We start from the raw sequence: 22,080 nt of genomic DNA, 5'->3' as shown, positions 1-22,080 counted from the left end.
TGGGTGAGCCGACCAGCATTTCCTTACTTTCGGTTTCGCGGACGCTGCCCGGCGGGTCATGAGAATAACGCCGCCCAATCGCCGTTAATGGTCGGAACTACGACGGTATCTGATCGTCTTCAAACCTCTGACTTTCATTGTTGATGAATGAAAACATTCTTGGCAAGACATCCGTCTTGCGCCGGTCCAAGAATTTCACCGTGCGCGTGGAGACTCATCGTAAATGTAGTATGAAATACTTCGCTTTCAAAAACTCCTTGTTGTCCCTTGAAAAGGTTGAAGATATTTGTCATCAGTTTTTCTCCAACATGCACATTTATCAGTTGTGTTGTTGTTTCAGGATCCAGCAGCAGAGACCAGACTCTCCTGAACCCAGCTGTCTGTCTTTAAAGAGCAACATGTCAAAGGACTTTAACATTACCTTTAAAGGAGGAGGTGGATCAGCTGATCAGATGTAAGAGACAAAACTACATTTCAAAGGTTTTGAGTTTGTGTTGAACGTTCTTCCTGTGGAGTCACATTTCAATGATTCTCATTAAAAACTGAGTTATAACTCAGACACACGTTCAGTGAATGACTGACAGCATCCCATGCATCTTTGTTTCTGTTATTGCATCCACTGCTGACGCTACTAAATATAACAGCTGCTTTTTGTTCACTTCCTGCAGCAGTCGCTCCACTTCAGTCCGACGCTCCCTTTAGATTTTTGTTTGGACATTTTAACTTTCCTTCTCAACTCACCTTCTCTGGCATTCTGGATTTAACAACACGTTCATGAATCTGACGTAGAGTTTGCATGTTCTCCCCGTGCATGTGTGGGTTCTCTCCAGCTTCCTCCCACAGACCAAAGACATGCAGGACCCCCCCCCCCCCCCCCCCCCCCCCTCAGCAGAGACTGCCTTCATCAACTCCTGCTAACATTTCAATATTTCGCACATTCTATGACAAACTGTAAACTGTTTTCTTGTCTGTAACAACATCTATTGCACGTCTGTCCGTCCTGGGTGAGGGATCCCTCCTCTGTTGCTCACCCTGAGGTTTCTCCAATTTTTCCCTGTTAAAAGGGTTTTCCATGGAGTTTTTCCTCAGTCGATGTGAGGGTCTAAGGACAGAGGATGTTGCTACGATGCCATGTAAAGCCCTTTGAGACAAACTGTTTGTAAAAACGGGCTATTCAAATAAAATTGCCTTGCCTTGCCTTGCCTTAACTGGTGACTCTAAATTGGCCATAGGTGTGAATGTGTGTGTGTATATGTTGGCCCTGTGATAGACTGGTGACCTGTCCAGGGTGAACCCCGCCCCCTGCCCAAAGTCAGCTGAGAAAGGCTCCAGCTCACCCTCCACCCTAGTGAGGATGAGCTGTAGAGAAGATGAATGAACTTAAAGAGATATTGGTGAATGAGGCCCATTGTTACAAAATGTAGGAAAAGGAAGTAATTCACATTTGTAACCCTTAAAATAACTTTACAGAGAATTCTTTTGAAAACCTAAAACTGTTAAACATGAGTTGTGTTGTTGTTTCAGGATCCAGCAGCAGAGACCAGACTCTCCTGAACCCAGCTGTCTGTCTTTAAAGAGCAACAACTCAAAGGGCTGGAGCATTGAGTTTAAAGGAGGACGAGGATCAGCTGATCAGATGTAAGCTGTAACTGAGTCAGACTCAGGTTATTGTAGAAAAGAACCAGTTTGTACGACGTGTTGTTGGACCAGGTCTGAAACCAAAGTGTCTCTGTCTGTTGTGAACGTCCTCAGGGGACATATAAAGTCCATCTTGTATTATCTCTCTGTACTGATGTTGACTTGACACTGATTCCTCCACAGAGTGGACCAGGAGAGCTCAGAGGTTCCCAGTGGTCAGTCTGCCCAGCAGCATCAAACACACCTGGACTCCATATTTATGGTGAGGACATGTCCAACAGCTGCTGTTACATCTGTTGTGTTCACCATCATCTCCATGCTGCACTTTGACACCAGTGGATTGTCAGTCTGTCCAACATGGATCTGATGTTTGGCTCCATGGTTTTAGTTTGATGCTGTCACTCATAGAGTTTCTGTTCCAGCTGCTGGAGGAGAACATGGTCACTTTTGTCAAGAACGAGCTGAAGAAGATCCACAAGGCTCTGAGTCCAGATTACCCAGAATGCTCAGGGAGTCAGAGGGAGGATGAGGAGGTGCTGGACGGTGAGGACGAAGAGCAGAGGAGGAGCAGCAGAGAGGCATTAGTGAAGATCACAGTGAACTTCCTGAGGAGGATGAAGCAGGAGGAGCTGGCTGAGCGTCTGCAGAGCAGTAAGAGGATTTCTCTAAAGCCAGTGTAATGGCGTGTTCCCACCAAACGTGATGATGCGTTATCGCGTGTCGAGATTACATTACAAGTCAATGCAAAGACGCGTCATCGTGCCGATTTTAGGTAGAGTCTACTTGCCATATTTGGAGAGGTGCGGCGGTTAGCCGGCTGAGAACCCGCCCACTGAACTCGAAGCAACCAATTGACCTATGGCTAAGCCCCGCCCCCTCCACTCACTCGGACAAACAGTCAACATTCGGTGACAGGCGCTATGGCAGCTGAGACATTTCACAGGAGGCAGTTGATGGTTTTTGGAGACAGAAAGATTAAATATCATCTCGAAGTCACCAAAACTTAACTTAACTTTACTGTTATGGCTTCCGTTTGCCGCGAAACGCCGATAGCAACGGGCTAACTTCTGTTAGCCTGTCTATGGAGTTTTGCATTATACGTTAGCATTAAGCTAGCGGGCTTTATGCTTAGTTGTGATACTGGCTAACATCCAAACATCTCTGACAATATGTTGCCTCAAATACGTTGTTGACTTAACTTAGAACAGATGTAGACATCCTTGTAAGGTTTATCCACGTTTAGTGGTCTACTGCATAACTTTATCCAGAGCAGACACTTCTCTTGGTTGAGATGTGGCTTGGGAAAGGGTTAATAAAATCCACCCCGTCGCCCAGCCTCTCGGGATACCTAGTGTCGGAGTTGCATGTACCCCATGCACACCGTTTGACCATTTAAAACTTAAAATGTCAAGAAGAAACATATAAAAACGAATGAAAACTGACTAACTGCAATGCATTTCAATGGACGTGGAAGCAGAGAATGTCCGAGTGTATGGGCTAGCTATGCGCACTGTGATTGGCTCATCGTGTTTGGGGGCGTGGCTTAGCCATAGGTCAATTAACGGCCAGTAAACTGTCTGTGAACTTGTCACTCAACGTAACCACCCCCCCATTTATGAAGCCTAAATAACACTAAAACGGTTGTGGTACAAAGAAATTCACCCCCCCACAGTGTTGACGGAGGTGGAAACTATCGGTAGAGACCAAAACAATAAAATGCACCAGGCTGTAAATATGATTTTTTAAGCTGTAAAGTCGGCTGTTTTAACATGGAGGTCAATGGAGAGTTGCTCCATTCTGGAGCCAGCCCCCAGAGGCCGCCGGGGAACTGCAGCTTTTTGAATGCGGAAGTGGTCTTCACTTGGAGAACCCACAACTCCCCCCTTGAAGTAAACTCACTCACCCATAAAAGACGTGCTAACCAATTTGGCAAGCGGTTGTCAACCTCTTGGCGAAACGGTTAGCATCGTCGCCTGCGGTGCGGGAGGCCACGGGTTCGATCCTCACCTGGGCAAGTCCGAACCAAACAACATCGGTCACACCGGCCCGACAGTCTGGCGTCTCGTCAGGGAGAGTCGGACGGCGTCGGGTCCGCGTCTGTTTGGTGTGTCCATCTGCATCGGAAGCTGTCGGGGTTCGTCGGGCGTCGGGGTTGTAGACTCGTCAGGTACTCTGATTGGCTGTGTGCTAGCTATGGCGATTCTGATTGGCGGTGCGCTAAGCGAATCAGCGCGGTGTGTGGGAGGGGCGGAAGTGACCACAGTAAACAAACGGTGTCCTAGCCTGTCCTACAGTAAAAATGGCACATCAAAGTAAAGTAAAGCTCATTCAATCAAACCCACATAGCTTGAAACAACGTTCAAAACAAGCATATAAAGTCCGCCAGCTTAATGCTGATGTAGGGTAGTTGCCTTTTCGCGACCATGGATGGTGCTGTTGTGTTGTTTTTGGCCCTCAGCGGTTTGGCAATTGTGGCCTTTTGGCCTTACAGGCCACCGTTTTTTGCAGGGATTCGCCTGCACGAACGCCATTTTGATCAAATGTTTGTTTCCCCACCGTAAGGTAAGCTGCATAAACGGTGCTCTGTGTAAATGTAAAATACTTATGTTTTATCCGTATGTTTTGTGTTAGAATGCTAGCCGTAGGTGAATCCTTCTCTTCTTTCTTTTTTTTTACTTATGAAAAATGTTTGTTTCCCCACCGTAAGGTTGAACGTTTGGGCTGTGAATGAGAGAAATAAACGGCGGCGTGGTCCGAGCCATAAATCAAGAAAACCATCCGTGTGTCCGACTCGTCCCTCCTTCCGCACCCCCCCAACACCAACACAAACACAACGCAGAGTCCGGGTGTGGAGTGGCGTGAGCTCGCACGGCCTGGGTTACACTAACATATGATGTAAAACACCATAGACGGGCTAACAGAAATTAGCATCGCTATTGCTATTTCGCGGCAACCGAGCCATAGCAGTAAAGCTGCTAAAAACTGTTTAAATTCTGGCTTTAGCGCTGTTAACACGTCACAGTTTAATCCAGAGTCTGTGGTCAGTTTAAAATGCTTGCTAGGAAATTTGCTCCGATGGTTGTTTTGGGAGAAGTGCAGAGTCTCTGGAAGCTGCGCCCGGGGACTGTGGCAGCGGCTGTCACAGCAGCAGCAGCCGCTCTACTGAGCTGATCTGCCAGGGCCGAACTCCGTCCTCATCCTGGGGGATCCTGCACGCTTTTAGAGGTTTACCGCTGGCTGGTTAAATTGTTTTTAGCAGATTAATGTTGGTCTCATTGGTGAAATTTAACGACTGTGGCAGTGGCATTAGTTTGTTTGAATGAAAAGTGAGCAGGACTGCCTCTGGGCTACGTACTGAAATCACCACATTTACATAAATAAATAAATGTTTTACAATGAACCGATCAGTCTAATAAATGTTATTTTTGTAAAGTCAACATAGTTACTGTACATTGCAAAGATTATTATCACTTTTATGACTTACAATTGGTCAGTATTTCTATGGGAGTCTGCGCCACTCAATTGCTCTGGTCGGCTGTAGTTGGGGCGTGTGTTTCACTGTTTCCTTTCTCTCAACTGTGGCTGGGGGGCCTTAAAGATTCAACATGATGGACAAATGGGACGTTCACTGACATCAACACATGGAGGGAAACATGTTCATATAGTTGTTATTTAGAGGAATTAAAATGTTATATTTTCTTTATGAATTTTACTGTGTTTTTGTTTATTCAGGAACTCCTCGTGCAGTTTGTGGACGTAAACTCAAATCTGTCCTGAAGAAGAAGTTCCAGTGTGTGTTTGAGGGGATCTCTAAAGCAGGAAACCCAACCCTTCTGAACCAGATCTACACAGAGCTCTACATCACAGAGGGAGGGGCTGGAGGGGTCAATGATGAACATGAGGTCAGACAGATTGAAACAGCGTCCAGGAAACCACACAGACCAGAAACAACCATCAGACAAGAAGACATCTTTAAAGCCTCACCTGGAAGAGACCGACCAATCAGAAGAGTGATGACAAAGGGAGTGGCTGGCATTGGGAAAACAGTCTTAACACAGAAGTTCACTCTGGACTGGGCTGAAGACAAAGACAACCAGGACATACACTTCACATTTCCCTTCACCTTCAGACAGCTGAATCTGCTGAAAGAGAAAAAGTTCAGCTTGGTGGAACTTGTTCATCACTTCTTCTCTGAAACCAAAGAAGCAGGAATCTGCAGGTTTGATCAGTTCCAGGTCGTCTTCATCTTTGACGGTCTGGACGAGTGTCGACTTCCTCTGGACTTCCACAACACTGAGATCCTGACTGATGTGACAGAGTCCACCTCAGTCAATGTGCTGCTGACCAACCTCATCAGGGGGAACCTGCTTCCCTCTGCTCGCCTCTGGATAACCACACGACCTGCAGCAGCCAATCAGATCCCTCCTTACTGTGTTGACATGGTGACAGAGGTCAGAGGGTTCACTGACCCAATGAAGGAGGAGTACTTCAGGAAGAGGTTCAGAGATAAGCAGCAGGCCAGAGAGATCATCTCCCACATCAAGACCTCACGAAGCCTCCACATCATGTGCCACATCCCAGTCTTCTGCTGGATCACTGCTACAGTTCTGGAGGAGCTGTTGAAGACCAGAGAGGGAGGAAAGCTGCCCAAGACCCTGACTGAGATGTACATCCACTTCCTGGTGGTTCATCTGAAACTGAAGAAGGTCAAGTATGATGGAGGAGCTGAGACAGATCCACACTGGAGTCCAGAGAGCAGGAAGATGATTGAGTCTCTGGGAAAACTGGCTTTTGAGCAGCTGCAGAAAGGAAACCTGATCTTCTATGAATCAGACCTGACAGAGTGTGGCATCGATATCAGAGCAGCCTCAGTGTACTCAGGAGTGTTCACACAGATCTTTAAAGAGGAGAGAGGCCTGTACCAGGACAAGGTGTTCTGCTTCGTCCATCTGAGTGTTCAGGAGTTTCTGGCTGCTCTTCATGTCCATCTGACCTTCATCGACTCTGGACTCAACCTGATGTCACAACAACAAACAACCTCCAAGAAGACTGAAACAACAGGAGTCAAATCTGCAGAGACAAACTTCTACCAGAGCGCTGTGGACGAGGCCTTACAGAGTACAAATGGACACCTGGACTTGTTCCTCCGCTTCCTCCTGGGTCTTTCACTAGAGACCAATCAGAATCTCCTACGAGGTCTGATGACACAGACAGGAAGTGACTCAGCGTCCAATCAGGAAACAGTCCAGTACATCAAGAAGAAGATTGAAGAGACTCCCTCTGCAGAGAAAAGCATCAACCTGTTCCACTGTCTGAATGAACTGAATGATCGTTCTCTAGTGGAGGAGATCCAACAGTCCCTGACATCAGGACGTCTCTCCACAGATTATCTGTCTCCTGCTCAATGGTCGGCTCTGGTCTTCATCTTACTGTCATCAGAAGAAGATCTGGACGAGTTTGACCTGAAGAACTACTCTGCTTCAGAGGAGGCTCTTCTGAGGCTGCTGCCAGTGGTCAAAGGCAAAGCCTCCAACAAAGTTCTGTAAGTGTAGAGATAGTTGGATTTATTCATCATTACATAAAAACCCTTCTGTCTTTTCAACAGGACAGATATTTAATTCCTTTCTTCTTTAATTCCTCATGATCATCTCTTCAGACTGAGCGGCTGTAACCTCTCAGAGAGAAGCTGTGAAGCTCTGTCCTCAGTCCTCAGCTCCCAGTCCTCTAGTCTGAGACACCTGGACCTGAGTAGCAACAACCTGCAGGACTCAGGAGTGAAGCTGCTGTCTGGTGGACTGGAGAGTCCACACTGTAGACTGGAGACTCTCAGGTGAGGATCCATCCAGCTGTTCATCTGATGCCACTTGAACACAGCAGCAGGTGTTGACAGAGGGTTCCTGTGTGTTGTTGTGTGTGTTCAGTCTGTCAGGATGTCTGGTCACAGAGGAAGGCTGTGCTTCTCTGGCCTCAGCTCTGAGCTCCAACCCCTCCCATCTAAGAGAGCTGGACCTGAGCTACAACCACCCAGGAGCCTCAGGAGTGAAGCTGCTGTCTGCTGGACTGAAGGATCCAGACTGGAGACTGGAAACTCTCAGGTGAGGATCCATCCAGCTGTTTATCTGATGCCACTTGAACACAGCAGCAGGTGTTGACAGAGGGTTCCTCTGTGTGTTGTTGTGTGTGTTCAGTCTGTCAGGATGTCTGGTCACAGAGGAAGGCTGTGCTTCATTGGACATGTTCATGTTTTTAGTGAACGTTGAACTGAATGAATCAGTTTATAAATGATGAACCTGAGCAGCGTTCACTGTCACCAGAGTGAACACTGCTCAGGTTTTATGACAGTTTTACCTGGTTTTTCCACTTTCAGCAGAATATGACTCATTGTTTAAGTGGTAAAATATTTTCTCAGTCTCAACATTTTTAGTTCATTAATTCATATAGTTTGTTAGTGGCAGTGATTAGAGCCTGGTGATGGAGGTAGAAGGAGATTCTACTTAAAAACAACAGCTGATTATTTATTTAAAGGGCCCATATTATGCAAAATCCACTTTCTACTGGTTTTGTAGTGGTTCTATGTGTTCCCGTGGCCTTTCTATGACGCCTGGAGCTGAAAAAAGTCTGTTCACTCCCTAAATTGATTGCTACACTTTTTTGAGATAGTGTCTCCAAACGGGGGAATTAGAAGTGCTGTGCAGCTTGACGTCACAAAGCACCGAACTCACGTGATTCCCCGTCCCGGTACTTCCTTATCCTCTTCCTTATCCTGTCCGTCATTTCACATAAAGCGGTGCGGGAGGAGCGGTCAGTACCGCGGTCGCCAGATGATCATTTTGAATCATTGACTGAAAAAACAGCCGTCCGTCATTACAAATGAAATCGCGGACCGGAGAATATTGGAATGGTACCATCACAGTCACAGTTTATGATCAAATCTATCTATAAATCTATGTATACAAACTAGAACATGTTGAGTAAGAAACACTGTAAACTCTCAGGTTTGTGTTGAAATTGTTGTTGTGTAATTATGATTCTAACCTGTTATTTCCTTCATATTGAGTATGTGAGTGTTATTCCTTGAATTCCTCTTCAGACTGAGCGGCTGTAACCTCTCAGAGAGAAGCTGTGAAGCTCTGTCCTCAGTCCTCAGCTCCCAGTCCTCTAGTCTGAGACACCTGGACCTGAGTAACAACAACCTGCAGGACTCAGGAGTGAAGCTGCTGTCTGGTGGACTGGAGAGTCCACACTGTATACTGGAGACTCTCAGGTGAGGCTCCATCCAGCTGTTTATCTGATGCCACTTGAACACAGCAGCAGGTGTTGACAGAGGGTTCCTGTGTGTTGTTGTGTGTTCAGTCTGTCAGGATGTCTGGTCACAGAGGAAGGCTGTGCTTCTCTGGCCTCAGCTCTGAGCTCCAACCCCTCCCATCTGAGAGAGCTGGACCTGAGCTACAACCATCCAGGAGCCTCAGGAGTGAAGCTGCTGTCTGCTGGACTGGAGAATCCAGGCTGGAGACTGGACTCTCTCAGGTATGGAGAGGCTGCTGCAGCCACACACACTGTCTGATAGAGGAGGAGGAGCTGGAACATTTTCTCTGGCCCTGTTCACACCTGGTCACACCTGGTATTAACATCTATCTCAGGTGATCCATGCATAGGGATGGGAATCGAAAACCGGTTCTTGTTGAGAATCTGTTCCCAGTGTTTCAATTCCTGGGAATCGTTTGCAAAATTGGCAAACGATTCCCTTATCAATTCCAGTCCTTTTTTTTTTTTCTTGCCGCGGTCGCTCTGTGAATTAATGCTGGTGAGTCCAACATGGCGGTCGGGTTTAATTACAGGCAGTGTGCCTGTTTATCACCATAAACACGGTAGATGAGGTGAGTGACTGAGCTGTGGCTGGTGGTGGGTGGTCAGCGGCGTAGAGCAGTGCGGGTCTCTGACTGCAGCTCCGACTGACTGCCAGTGAGTGCTTTGGGACGGGGCTCACGGTAACACCCGCTGCTCGTTGAAAACAGCAGTGATCGCCTCATGCTTTCACGTCTGAGTCTCCAAACCAGACACGTCTGTAATCAGGCACGTGCACACATAGGGCCCAAAGGGTGCTTGAGCCCCTGCCCTTTTTGCCCCGTATTAAAAAGTACCCTTTTTTCAATGTTTTTTTTTTTTTTTCAATAAATGCATTCCTGTTGTGCATGAGGATGTAAACAACCGCGCTGTAAAAATGCCACGGTTATCTACCGTACGCTTTTCCTTGTAATATACACGGTATTGTGTATGTACGTTGGTGTGTGTGTGTGTGTGTGTTGTCCGCTGCTGCTCCGCTCTGTCTCTCACTGAGGGGCGGGGGGTGGGGGGGGGGTGGGTGCGCGCTCCCTCACATGCACGTCCAGAGAGAGAGAGAGAGAGAGAAGCTGCTGCCTCGTCGATAACTCTGTGTGCCGCACATAGATGAGACGTGACAGTGGAGAGACTTGTGTCGAATCTTGTGAGTTATAAATCCACCAACATAACTTCCTTGTCGGTTCTGACAAGTCGCCGTCCACTTATTCAACGAGCTTAATATGAGTCATATTTATTTCAGAAAAGCGCCCATTTGTGTTTGTCCAGCTCACTGCTTGTTAAGAGTTAAGCCCCACCCCGTCCTCTGTCTAAAAATCACCTGAATGTAGTGAACAACAACAGCAACAGGAGGAATCACTCACTCAGCTTGATTTCACTATTTGAATTTGTTTCCAGATATTGAGTAACTGGTAATTGTGACTTTGCTGTGGTAAATATTGCTGCTGTTCTGAAATATGCACAGAAGCAGTCACAGTAGTCATTTCTTGGTTTTGTGTGTGTAGCCTGTAGGCTTAGCCTACTTCTATTTTGCACTTGCACTCACGTGATTTTTTTTCTTCCTGCAAGCCATGTTACTGTGCACCCAATACCATATTAGCCTTAGCCACCAGTTCAGAAGTCATGACTCTGTTTCAGGAAGTTGGGAAATTGGTCCAGCATGTTGACTGCAGTCCTGAAGGCGTGCAGGCTTTCTCTTCCGACTAAATAGTAACTGTAATTTATTTTAATGTATTTATTTTGATATTAAGGCCTGAAAAAAATGTAGATACTGCCCTTTTCTGATGTTGAGCCCCTGTCCCTCTATAGTCATGTGCACGTCCCTGTCTGTAATAACATCTGAAAAGTTGGCAAGTTGCTCAAAACAGCGATATCGCAGCCGCAGGGACCTGCCGTGTAGAGAAAAAAAAAACTGACAGCGAGTGAGTGTCACGACTTCCTGTATGTGGCCCTTCAAATTAAAAGCCTTTCAACCTTTCACATGCACTGTAAACCCGAACACTACTACTAACTCAAAAGTATTGTGAAACAACAATCAAAATCCGCTATCAAGTCAACCCAACTTTAAGTTACTAAGTGTTCCGAACGAGGAATGCAGTTATAATTTCGTGCTACTTAAATTGTCTGAGTGATCATCACGACCTTACTCAAAACCTTTGAATGCACGGAGGCGTGCAACGTAATGACGTCAGTGCGTCATTACGTTGGCGGCACCGAACGAGGCAAAAATCAAACCAACATGGCGGTCGTGAAGCGAGGGGAGTGCATCGGCTGCTGAAGTTAAGAAAACTTGTAAGTATAAGGGTAAAGTCTTCCAAAACTCACTTGCATGTTGTTTAATTGCATAAATGCCACAACGAAATAGTTTTTTTTGTTTGTCTGCGCTTTATTTTACACATTCAGCGTAACACGCGGTCACAGTTACCGGTCTTTGGCGAGGACGTGTTGCGAACTGAGTGCAATAATGACGATAAATATTTTCAGTCGACGCTATTTTTATTCTTTATAATTGTGTTTCTGCTGTTAAAGTTAACATTTGGTTGAAAATAAGCCGGTATGATCCGGTAAAGCCGCCTCCCCCTCGAAGTAAGAAGACGGTGTGTGTGTGTGTGTGTGTGTGTGCGTGCGTGCGTGCGTGCGTGCGTGCGTGTGTGTGTGTGTGTGCGCGCGCGTGTGCGTGTGCGTGTGTGTGTGTGTGTGTGTGTGTGGGTGGGGGGTGGAGTGGATACAGACGAGTCCGGTGTTAGTATAACTTCAGTAACGGCGGTAGTGGTAGTAGTAGTAGTAACGTGGCCAGGGCATGAAACAGACAAGTCCGGTGCTGCTCAGTGAACCGTTTTTGCACTTGTTTACAAATTCAACGTAACACGCGGTCACAATTAACATTACGTTACCGCCGGTCTTTGTTGAGGACGTGTTGCGTGAACTGAGTGCAATAATCATAATGTAGGCTATAATACATATTTTCAGTCTACGGTATTGTTCTTTATAAATGTGCTTCTGCTGGTAAAGTTAACATTTGTTTGGGGGGGGGTTCTCCTTTGTGTATAACTGTAAGCTGTTAAGACTATTTACATCCCACAAAACACACTTTTTTTTCAGATAACGTCAGGTGAACCGAAGGAGTTATTTACTTCAAGAAAGCAGACTTAATTGTCTTTCCCTGGCTTAAGTCTGGCCTGGTCAGCTGAAGTTGGTAGCCAGCACAAGGCACACTTGGCAAACAAGGTAATGTTTATGTTCATTTTTAATGTATTTTTTGGTGAGCCAGATAATGCAGTTTTCAACCAGAATAGGCTTTATGCACAGCTCCACTACTTCCTGAAATAAGACAGCTCCTTTATTTCCTGCTTTACATTATTGGACCAACTAATTAATCCAGGTGTGTTTGACCATTGTTGTGAGGTCAGACACACCTGGATTAATCAGTTGGTCCAATAATGTAAGACAGGAAATAAAGGAGCTGGCTTATTTCAGGAAGTAGTGGAGCTGTGCATAAAGCCCATTGATACATATTCATGTTAGAATCACAAACCAGCTTTAAAAATGTAAGCTATTATCTCATGTTAGAATCACAAACCAGCTTTAAAAATATAAGTTATTATGTCCTAGTTATTATCTCCTATCTCTACCAGGGAGCTTCCATCCCTTTTATTAGATAGTCAAAATGTGTACTTTATTTTGAAAATAAAGCAGTATTCCTGTTCTGTGTTTCTCACGTGCCAGTAGCTGTGGTTGAGAGAGAGAGAGAGAGAACTAACTGGTGACTTATTAATTGTCTTTCCCTGTAGGCAAGTCTGTCCCTGTCGGCTCAAGTCCTCAAGTCCTCAAGTCCGTCCCTGTCGGCTCAAGCCCCCAAGTCTGTCCCTGTTGGTTGAAGTTGGTAGCCAGCACAAGGCATACTTGGCAAACAAGGTAATGTTTATGTTCATTTTTAATGTAAAGATGTATCCATTAAATTTAAAGCAGAAGTAAGTGGTCCGGTCGTTTTCGCTAATGCTGCGTTCCAGGCAGGCTTTTGAAATCGTAAATTAAAGCTTCAAGTCACAATTTACGACTTTGTAGCGTTTCAGGCAACCCACTCGTGTTTTTCCGACCTGTTTTACCGGTGAAAGTCACTATAACGGCCACTCGTAACTTCTGACCGGTGAACTCGTACCAGATCGAACTGGTACGACTTCACGGTCGGAAAAATACGAGTTTCCTTGAACGCACCATAACAGTCCTCGTCCCTACGTCGCCACATTCACGGCGTTCCTTGGCTGCACACACAGCCCTGCATGCCGTTCTCTCTCCTCATTGGATAAAAACTGTAGGATACGATAAATGTTTTCTCCTCGGCTCAGAGCAGAGCAGAGTGACTGACAGACCCGTGTTTCGGACCAAACACTCTATGTAAGTGATTGCTGTCGGAAGATATAACTATTTAAGACTTATATTAACACAAATATATCACTTACTTCTGCTTTAATGTTGCTGATAATTGTCTTTGCTTTTAACTGTATTTTTTGGTGAGCCCGATAATGCCGTTTTCTATGTTTAAAGGGATAAAAGAAATAACTATGAAGGCAAATGTCATCCTTAGTTGTTAAGAGATTAGATTAACTATAGGCTACATTGCACAGTTGTTTAGTCTTTTTGTCAGAAAAATAATAGCTTAATACATAGCTTAGTCCACAGCATTTAACAAAGATTGGAAAGGGTTCACAATCTGTTTTAAAATGTGTAAATTACTTTATTCTAGCTAAAATATTCTAATTAGAAATTTGGACTGCATTGTTTGAGTGGTTTCAGAGTACTATTTTTTTATGTCATCCCACAGGATCAAAGTGTTTTCTGCTCATCTTCAACTATTTTTATTGTACTGGCTATTCATTTTAAAAAGATAGTGCACCCATCAAATGTGACTATGATGTGTTTCCCTTTGGTATTTTACTGTCTTTCACATACTTTGTGTCCATGTTATTTTGTAGGTCTGTGCTGAGTTCCACAGGATCACCAATGTAAATTTACGGAACCAGTTTTATTCTGAACTAGATCGGCACATTCCACAGCTCATAGAACTTTACAGACAGAAGGCAGCTCGTACTGGAAGGGTGGCAGGAGCACTGCGAGACATCCTACAGTATTATGAAACTGAGGTGAGTAGAAAAAAAGCTAAAATGGACTTTGTCTAAATTGTATCCACGTGGAACAGCTGGCTCCCAGGATTGTCAGCATTTACTACCACCATCATTACTATATACTACTACTATACAAGGGGCAGTCCTTCACTTTTAACTTTAAATCAATTAGTTATCCTGTAACATGTACATATTTAGTACAGTAAGTCATACTTTGTCGGCAGCAAAGGGCCCCTGTTTTTTTTCTCATGTGTCTTTGTTTATCCACCCAGGATGTGCACGATATCAACATGAAACGCACTGTGGCCCTTCGTGCTCTCTCAGTATACCTGCGGGAAGAGGACACACAGTTTTTCAAGACTTGGAACGTAAGTCTTAATATATTTATATAAAAGATCTCATCACTAATCACCTTTTACCATTGGAGCTCTTTCGAAGTGCCTTGGTGTTGTAAGTAGGGCCCTAAGCTTCTTTTTCTCACCATCACATACTCACTCCTCTCTTTCTGCTCACTCACTCACTCACTCACTCACTCACTCACTCACTCACTCACTCACTCACTCACTCACTCACTCAAACAAACTCACACACAGGTTAAGATGGCACCCCCAGCAGAGGTCCAAGGGATTTCTCAAAATTTCTGAGGGGAAATTTTCTAATTGAGCCACTTAACCTTAATTGGGGGGGGGGGGGGGGGGGGGGAGTAGTGGAGGGGGTTAACTTATCTTTGTTGTTATTGTGTAATACTTAGTTGTATACTTAATTTTTGAATGGGCAGCTGTATAAGTATTCAGAAATAGTTACCAGTGTACTTTTGCATTTTCCAGACTGAGGAATCAGAGGAGCCACACGCGGGGACACACCCATTGGTATTGTCACGATGATCAGAGAAAGAAGTGCATCTCCCGTTCACTTCAGTCCCGTATCCACAGCCATTGTGGTGGAAGATGAATTCATCATGAGGGACAGTGCCATGTTTGCCGATGCATGTGTTACTGTTTGGGCTGGTGTATGTGTTACATCTCGACTACCCAAAGAAGCTCGTTGGCACCTTCACTTTCATACAAAAGGTTCTAATGGGGTTGGATGACGGTGCACCCCTGAAACCTGCTCTACTCTCTTTGAAAAATGACCTGCTTACAGTGTAGACGTTACCTGTATGATGATGTAGCATGTTTGTTGTTACATTGATTTAAGATGTGCCTGTTGTCCTCCTGTTTCGAATGGTCCTTCTTTCCCTCCCTTCTCCCCTCTTCCACCATCATTTCCTTTCCTTCTTCCTTCCTAGACCCAATCTGTTCTCTTTGCTTTCTTTCTTTTTTCTTTCCTCCCTCCCTTCTTTCCCTACATCTTTTCATCTCCTTCCTTCCTTGACCCAATCTGTTTACTTTGCCCTGACTTCTTTCCTTCCTTTCTCCCTTCTTTCTGTCCACCATCCTTTTCACTTCTTTCCTCCCTTCTTTCCCTACATTCTTCTTCCTGCCATGATCTAATCTGTTCCCTTCCTCCATCTTTCTTTCCTTCCTTTCTTGACCCAGGAGGACAACAAGAGGGTTATTTTTTTTTTCTGCTTATGCAGATATACACTAACTTCCAAAAATGCACCAGGGTGAGTGCAGGAGAAAAATAATGCACCAAAAGGGTGTGTCTGATTCGTTTACTGTATCTGGAGAAACAGAGTTTTTGTTGGCCTCTCTTTTTCAAAAGCATAGATTTTAAATCTATAAATTTCCTTTTTGGTTATTAATTTGATTTATTTTTTATTCATGTGCAATGACTTGATATCTGATATCCTGATATTTACTTTTTGGTTATTTATTTAATTTATTTTTTATTCATTTCAAATTATTTATTTCCTTGAATGGCCATAGATGTAAAATAACTTGAAGATGCTGTTTTGAAAGGCCATACCTTTACACTGAGCACAAGTTCCCAATGCTTTTATACAAACATTTAAACATTTGCAGTGATTTATACATAACCATACAAATCTGTTTTTATATAATGTATGTGTGGATGTATATGTTGACGGTTCATGATATGCAAGGTATCCTTCAACCAAACGGGGTGTGTTTACATTTTCAGATTGTGCATTTGTTGGCCTGGTTTTACAAGTTGGATGTCCATGGTTAACATACAGATGTGTGTATGTGGTGTTTGTATACTTACAGTGTGTATGTGGTGTTTGTATACTTACAGTGTGTATGTGGTGTTTGTATACTTACAGTGTGTATGTGGTGTTTGTATACTTACAGCTCTGTTGCTGTGACCAAAGTGGTTTGGAGAAAAAGAATGAAATCTGAATAAAAACATTGAAATATTCTACATTTTTGTGTGAAGAAGTTTATTTGAGTATTCTGAACTTTAAAAAAAATAGTAGTTTATGAGCTTTGTAAAATTATCTTTTTGGTTACTAACCAGTATATTTTTTGAGTTTAAAGATGTTGATCAATTAAGTACAATATCATCATAACAAGTCATTACAAAGAAATTAAAACATATATCCAAATTAAAACAAATGTTTTAAGTACAGTACACTCACAATTTTTTTTATAATAAGTACTATTTGAGTGTAAATGATTTAAAATATGTAAGTACATCAAACTTAAATATTCTAATTTACTTACTCAAAAACTTTGAGGTAATCGGTTTCCACAAAAGTTTTGAGTATTCTGAACTTATTCGGGTTTACAGTGTGGTTCAGTCATATTGATTTTGACTTAATTTTGACAAGCCATGTCTCCAAATGTTGAAATTTAGGTCGACAAATGACTTTTGGTCGATAATGCTTGGTCGACTATTTGGGGGCAGCCCTAGTACAAACGTGAACAAAGTTTGATGTCCTTTTTTTTCCAAATGAGAATCGATAAAGAACCGAATCGTTAAGCGGAATCGAAAATGGAATTGGAATCATAAAAATCTTATCAATTCCCATCCCTATCCATGCATTGATGACATCAGATCCCATCACTCAGACCATATCCAGAGGTGGTGTAGGCCACAGTGAAGCTCCGCCCACTCCACTGACCAGGGGTGGAAAGAGTACCAAATAAATCTACTAGTAAAAGTACTTTTACCTTGATGAAATTTTACTCAAGTAAAAGTACAAGTACTGGTGTCAAACTCTACTTCAGTAATGAGCAAGATGATGGAGAGACCGGCTATGGGTAGGGGACTCTGGTCTCTGTCTGGTCAGATATTGATGATCAATAATCAGCTCAGTCTCTCTGAGATCCTGGTCTTGTCCTGATGAGATGTGTTGTTGTGTTGAGGAGACAGTCAATCACAGTGTGACATCCAGATGTCCTCACTGTCCAGAGGCCTGGAGCTGTCAATCAGAAGAAAGTGAGTGTAGTGAACAGTGTAATAATCAGTGTTTGTGGCTGAATGTGTGTGTGATCAAACAGCTGTTTTCAGACTGTGTGTGTGCTGACTCCAGATCAGATGAAGCCACAAAGTGGCTCCTTAATGAAAGTCTCCAGCAGCTGGAGCTTCACTTCCTGTCTGAGTCCATGTGCTCTGAGCTGAGCCTGCTTCTCTCTGCTCTACAGTTTCTCTGCTTCCTCTGGACTCTGACTTCAAGTCCAGTCAGAATGTGTGGACAGGTTTGATGGAGCTCAGGACTGGTCCTGAGGACGGCTGCTTTATTCCACATGATGTGACTGATCACAGTGAGTCAGTGTGTTGCAGCTGATCTGTGTGAAGAGCAGAGAAGAACAGAGTCATTGATCATGAGATCCTGATCCGTCCTGTCACTGTGATCAGATGGTTTCTATTAGAGCTCCTTCATCCACTCACTGCTGCTGTGGCTCCTGTGGAAACCTGCTCACAGCCTCATTCTTCAGCTTCCTGGGGAGTTTTCTTCAGACAAACACAAGTTGTGTTCACACTAGGGTTTGCACAGACTAGTCGACTAGTCGACTTTACTGCTCCACAATGACGTTTTGAGCTGGACGTCGACTAGTCGCTGATCATGTGACAGTAGCGGCTTGAAACAACAGCTGAGTGCGCTGAATGAAAAGAATACGAGCGCCGTCAAGCTGGATAGAACCAGATCGTACCAGACAGGAAGTCGGGCACAGAAAAGGCGAGAGAATCCGGTCAATTTTCAAAATAAAATAAATGATGATTAAGTTTGCTTGTCCGTCTATAAATATTTGTCAGTTGCGTCTGCACACAAGACACACATACATACAGCGGTAGAGACAGACCTGTGTGTGTGGAAAACCGAGCAGCCTCCAGACGGGTCGATGTTTGACCGGCGCGGAGAGAGAGAGCAGGAGAAGCTGCTGCCTGCGAGACTGGCCAACATGTACGTACTTGTCACGCATTTTGACCTCCTAGTACGCATATTGTTTCATCTCGTATTTCGCCAGTTTTCAATCAAGTTGTCACCAGCCTTGTTGTCACTGAAGATCATGCTCCGGTGCAACACAGATCTGTGCGTAAGCGGTGTGCTTTCGGCCAATCAGAACGCTTCATTTTCACTCAACCACCCGCCCTCCTCCGGGCTTTAGGCTTGGGTGAAAGGACAGAACCGCGCGACGCCGACATTTAACGATATAAATGACGGCGCTTGCGAACGTCCGTGTCACCGTGTCAGCGACTGTTTGGTGCGTGTGTGGCTGCGTTGTCACTGCTGACTAACAAGCAGCTGTTGTTGTTGATGTGTAGCGCTACCTGCAGCAACAACAACAGTCGCTGCAGCTTCTACTGAGAGCTGGTCAGACGTAACGCACCTGAGACACACACACGGACCGACCAGCTTCTACTGAGAGCTGGTCAGACGTAACGCACCTGAGACACACACAGACCGACCGCACAGATGTCGCAGACATCGTTAAACTTTTCACACTAATGAAAAAAAAAACACCGTTGTGTTGTGTGACGGCAGATACAGAAGCAGGTTTAAAGTTAGAGAGGGAGAAGGAGGAGGTGAGGGGGGGGGGGGGGGGGGGGGGGGGGGCAGATAAACTACAGTATTTTATTTTTGACCAAATGTTGTTGTTGTTGACTTGTGGATAATGAAATAATTATTGTCCTGTGCTATTATAATACCCTGAAATGTTGATATCATGACATGTTTACAATACTGCAGTAAATGTCATGGCTTGTTATTAAGGCAGCCTAATGTCATATTATGATATTATGACATCCCTAGCAAAGCACAGAGAGTAGAACAGTAGTTGAATGACAGTTCATCTACAGTCAAATTGAACGTGGGTGAAGAAATAGAGCATTTTCTAAACACATGTTCTCCTCTTCTTCTTCTTTCCTGGTGCATTGTGGGATATCTGGGCTGGTCAGCTCCACCTGTTGTGTCTTCATCTTCTTTGCTGTGACGTGTGTTTGTGCAGCTTGAGAGTCAGAGAGTGAAAGTGTGTGTCTCACACTGCAGTGACATCACATGGAGAAAAGACATGATGAAGTGTTTCCTCCTGGTCTCCTCCTGCTCTGTATCATCACTAGATAAAGACTCCAGCTCCTTCTTCTCTGTGCTCAGTGTTCATCCAGACATACCAGCCTCCATGTGAACACAGTGATAAAACAGTGTGTGTGTGAGAGCCATGTAATGTCCATGTGTGCATGTGTAGCAGTTGTGAAATGGTTGCTTATAGGCTGAAGGATGACAACACCATGGATCTGAGTTGGTTCATTTATTCTGCAAAGGCAGCACAGGGGCAGAGTCAGGAAACACACAGCTGCAGGTAGAAACAGTCTGCCTCCACAACAAGAGCAGCCAGAGTTTGTTCCTCTTTTGCTGCTCTTTACTGTATTGTATGTCACAATACAAAATAAATGGATAAATAAATAGTAATAATAATTTGAGAGAAAAGATACTCTCCTGAATAGAAACTAAAATAATCACATGAAATTAATATGTCTATAACCCACTTGTAAATAATAATCATTAGAAAAACAGAATAAAAATCACCATGAAATTATCAAATAAAAATATTCCATACTTTTCCTCCACACAAGGACAATAATAAAAAGTGAAATAATGTGTGCTCTAGTGACGTTTTTACAGCTCTGACCAGACTCAACTCTCATATATTTACCACAAACACATCTCAGAAATCACATTTCAAAGCATTTTTCAGACAAAAGGCACCTGCAAAGGCAGCACAGGGGCAGAGTCAGGAAACACACAGCTGCAGGTAGAAACAGTCTGCCTCCTACGACAGGCCACAAAACACACACACGGCAGACGTCACGTTAAACCCAAACTACAGCCGCTTTTTCACCGTAAAACACAATTAAAAACACGGCAACACATTAATAAAAGCTGTCGTTACTTTAGCGCACAGTTTCAACCGCATTACATGACAGTTTAAGTGCATATTTTACAGAGCAACGTGAGAGCTTCACAACACGTCTTACCACAACAAGAGCAGCCAGAGTTTTGCCGGGAGTTTGGTCCGACGTCGCCCACGTCCCCCTTAGTGTGTTACCCCAATATCGCTCCCCCTTGCTACAGGTGAAGATGGAACTTAGAAATAGAAGTGATATAAAACAAAGCAGGAAATTCTAACTTGTTTTAGATGTGTGTGTGTGTTAGCATCGAGCAGGTTTTGAGAATGTTCACCATAATGAATGATAAAAATAAAGAAATAATGAGTATAATGAATGATCAGATGAATAAAACAAAGTAAAGATTGACCCAGCTACACATGCTGACAGAGAAGGTGCTGCTCTGACCCCCCTCCTCCTTTCAGGGTGGAGCCTGCTGGAGTCCCATGGTTGACACCAGGTCTGAGGAAGTGTAAGTCTGTTTTTACTTTGATTCATGGAAACAAAGCAGCACATTCAACCATCTTCACACTGTCACATCACTGACCTCATGAGTCTTCATCAAACTGTCAATAACTGATCACATGATCAATAACTGCAGCTGTGTCTTGTTCTCTCCATCAGATTCCTGTCCACTCACAATCGACACAAACACAGTGAACAGAGACATCAAACTGTCTGACAACAACAGGAAGGCAACACGTGTGAAGGAGGATCAGTCATATCCTGATCATCCAGACAGATTTGACCGTCGTCAGCTGCTGTGTTCAACTGGTCTGACTGGTCGCTGCTACTGGGAGGTCGAGTGGAGCGGATACGTTGAAATATCAGTGAGTTACAGAGGAATCAGCAGGAAAGGAGGCAGTGCAGACTGTGTGTTTGGAGGGAACGATCAGTCCTGGAGTCTGAACTGCTCTGATGGTGGTTACAGAGTCTGTCACAATAACAGAGAGACACCTATCACCTCCTCCTCCTCCTCCTCCTCCTCCTCCTCCTCCTCCTCCTCCTCCTCTGTCTCTAACAGAGTAGCAGTGTATGTGGACTGTCCTGCTGGCTCTCTGTCCTTCTACAGAGTCTCCTCTGACTCACTGATCCACCTCTACACCTTCAACACCACCTTCACTCAACCTCTCTATCCTGGGTTTGGGTTTGGGTTTGGCCTCTTCAGGTCCAGGTCTGATTCCTGGTTGAGTCTGTGTTGAGTGAAGCAGAGTCTCCTCCTGTCACAGAAACCTTCTCACTGTTGAACAGACAGTTCAGTCTCTACATGTCTGTCTCTGTCTCTCACTCACAAGTGTACAACATCATTTGGACAGTCTGCCTTCTCAATAAAAGGGGTTAACCTATGGAACATTTTACCCACTCACCTGAAACTGGAGACTGATACAAACTCTTTTAAAGGGACAACGAGGAGTTTCTCCAACAGCAGAACGAAAAATTCTGCGACAATAAAAAAGTCTCATATTAATGTGGATGAATCTACGTTACCACTTGTTAATGCGCCCATTTTCGATACATATATCGTTTTGTCTCTATGGTTATTTTGTTATTATTAGTGGTGGTGGAAATGCTGGTTGAGCCGACCAGCGTTTCCTTACTTTCGGTTTTGCGGACGCTGCCCAGCGAGTCATGAGAATGACATGAGAATAGTAGCCAACCAACCAACAACCAATCAGATAGCCGGATT

General features: G+C 44.4%; 1 protein-coding gene across 1 annotated transcript; it reads left to right on the top strand.

The window, feature by feature from the left end:
• Positions 1–377: 377 nt before the first annotated feature.
• Positions 378–21,595, top strand: LOC310996395 (protein NLRC3-like; the record flags this gene model as incomplete). The annotated part of the gene is made up of 10 exons (XM_083985770.1): positions 378–454; positions 1,822–1,900; positions 2,061–2,289; positions 5,371–7,180; positions 7,295–7,468; positions 7,560–7,733; positions 8,729–8,902; positions 8,992–9,165; positions 20,819–20,865; positions 21,018–21,595. The coding sequence occupies exons 1-10, from the start codon at positions 399–401 to the stop codon at positions 21,593–21,595; spliced, it is 3,495 nt and encodes a 1,164-aa protein (XP_083841896.1). The 5' UTR covers positions 378–398.
• Between the last annotated feature and the right edge of the window lie 485 nt (positions 21,596–22,080).

The sequence above is a fragment of the Trachurus trachurus genome (assembly GCF_905171665.1).
Source record: "Trachurus trachurus genome assembly, chromosome: 13".
In the NCBI taxonomy this organism is placed as follows: domain Eukaryota; kingdom Metazoa; phylum Chordata; class Actinopteri; order Carangiformes; family Carangidae; genus Trachurus; species Trachurus trachurus.
Note: the sequence above shows the minus strand (reverse complement) of the source record. Positions and strands in the feature narration are given on the sequence as shown.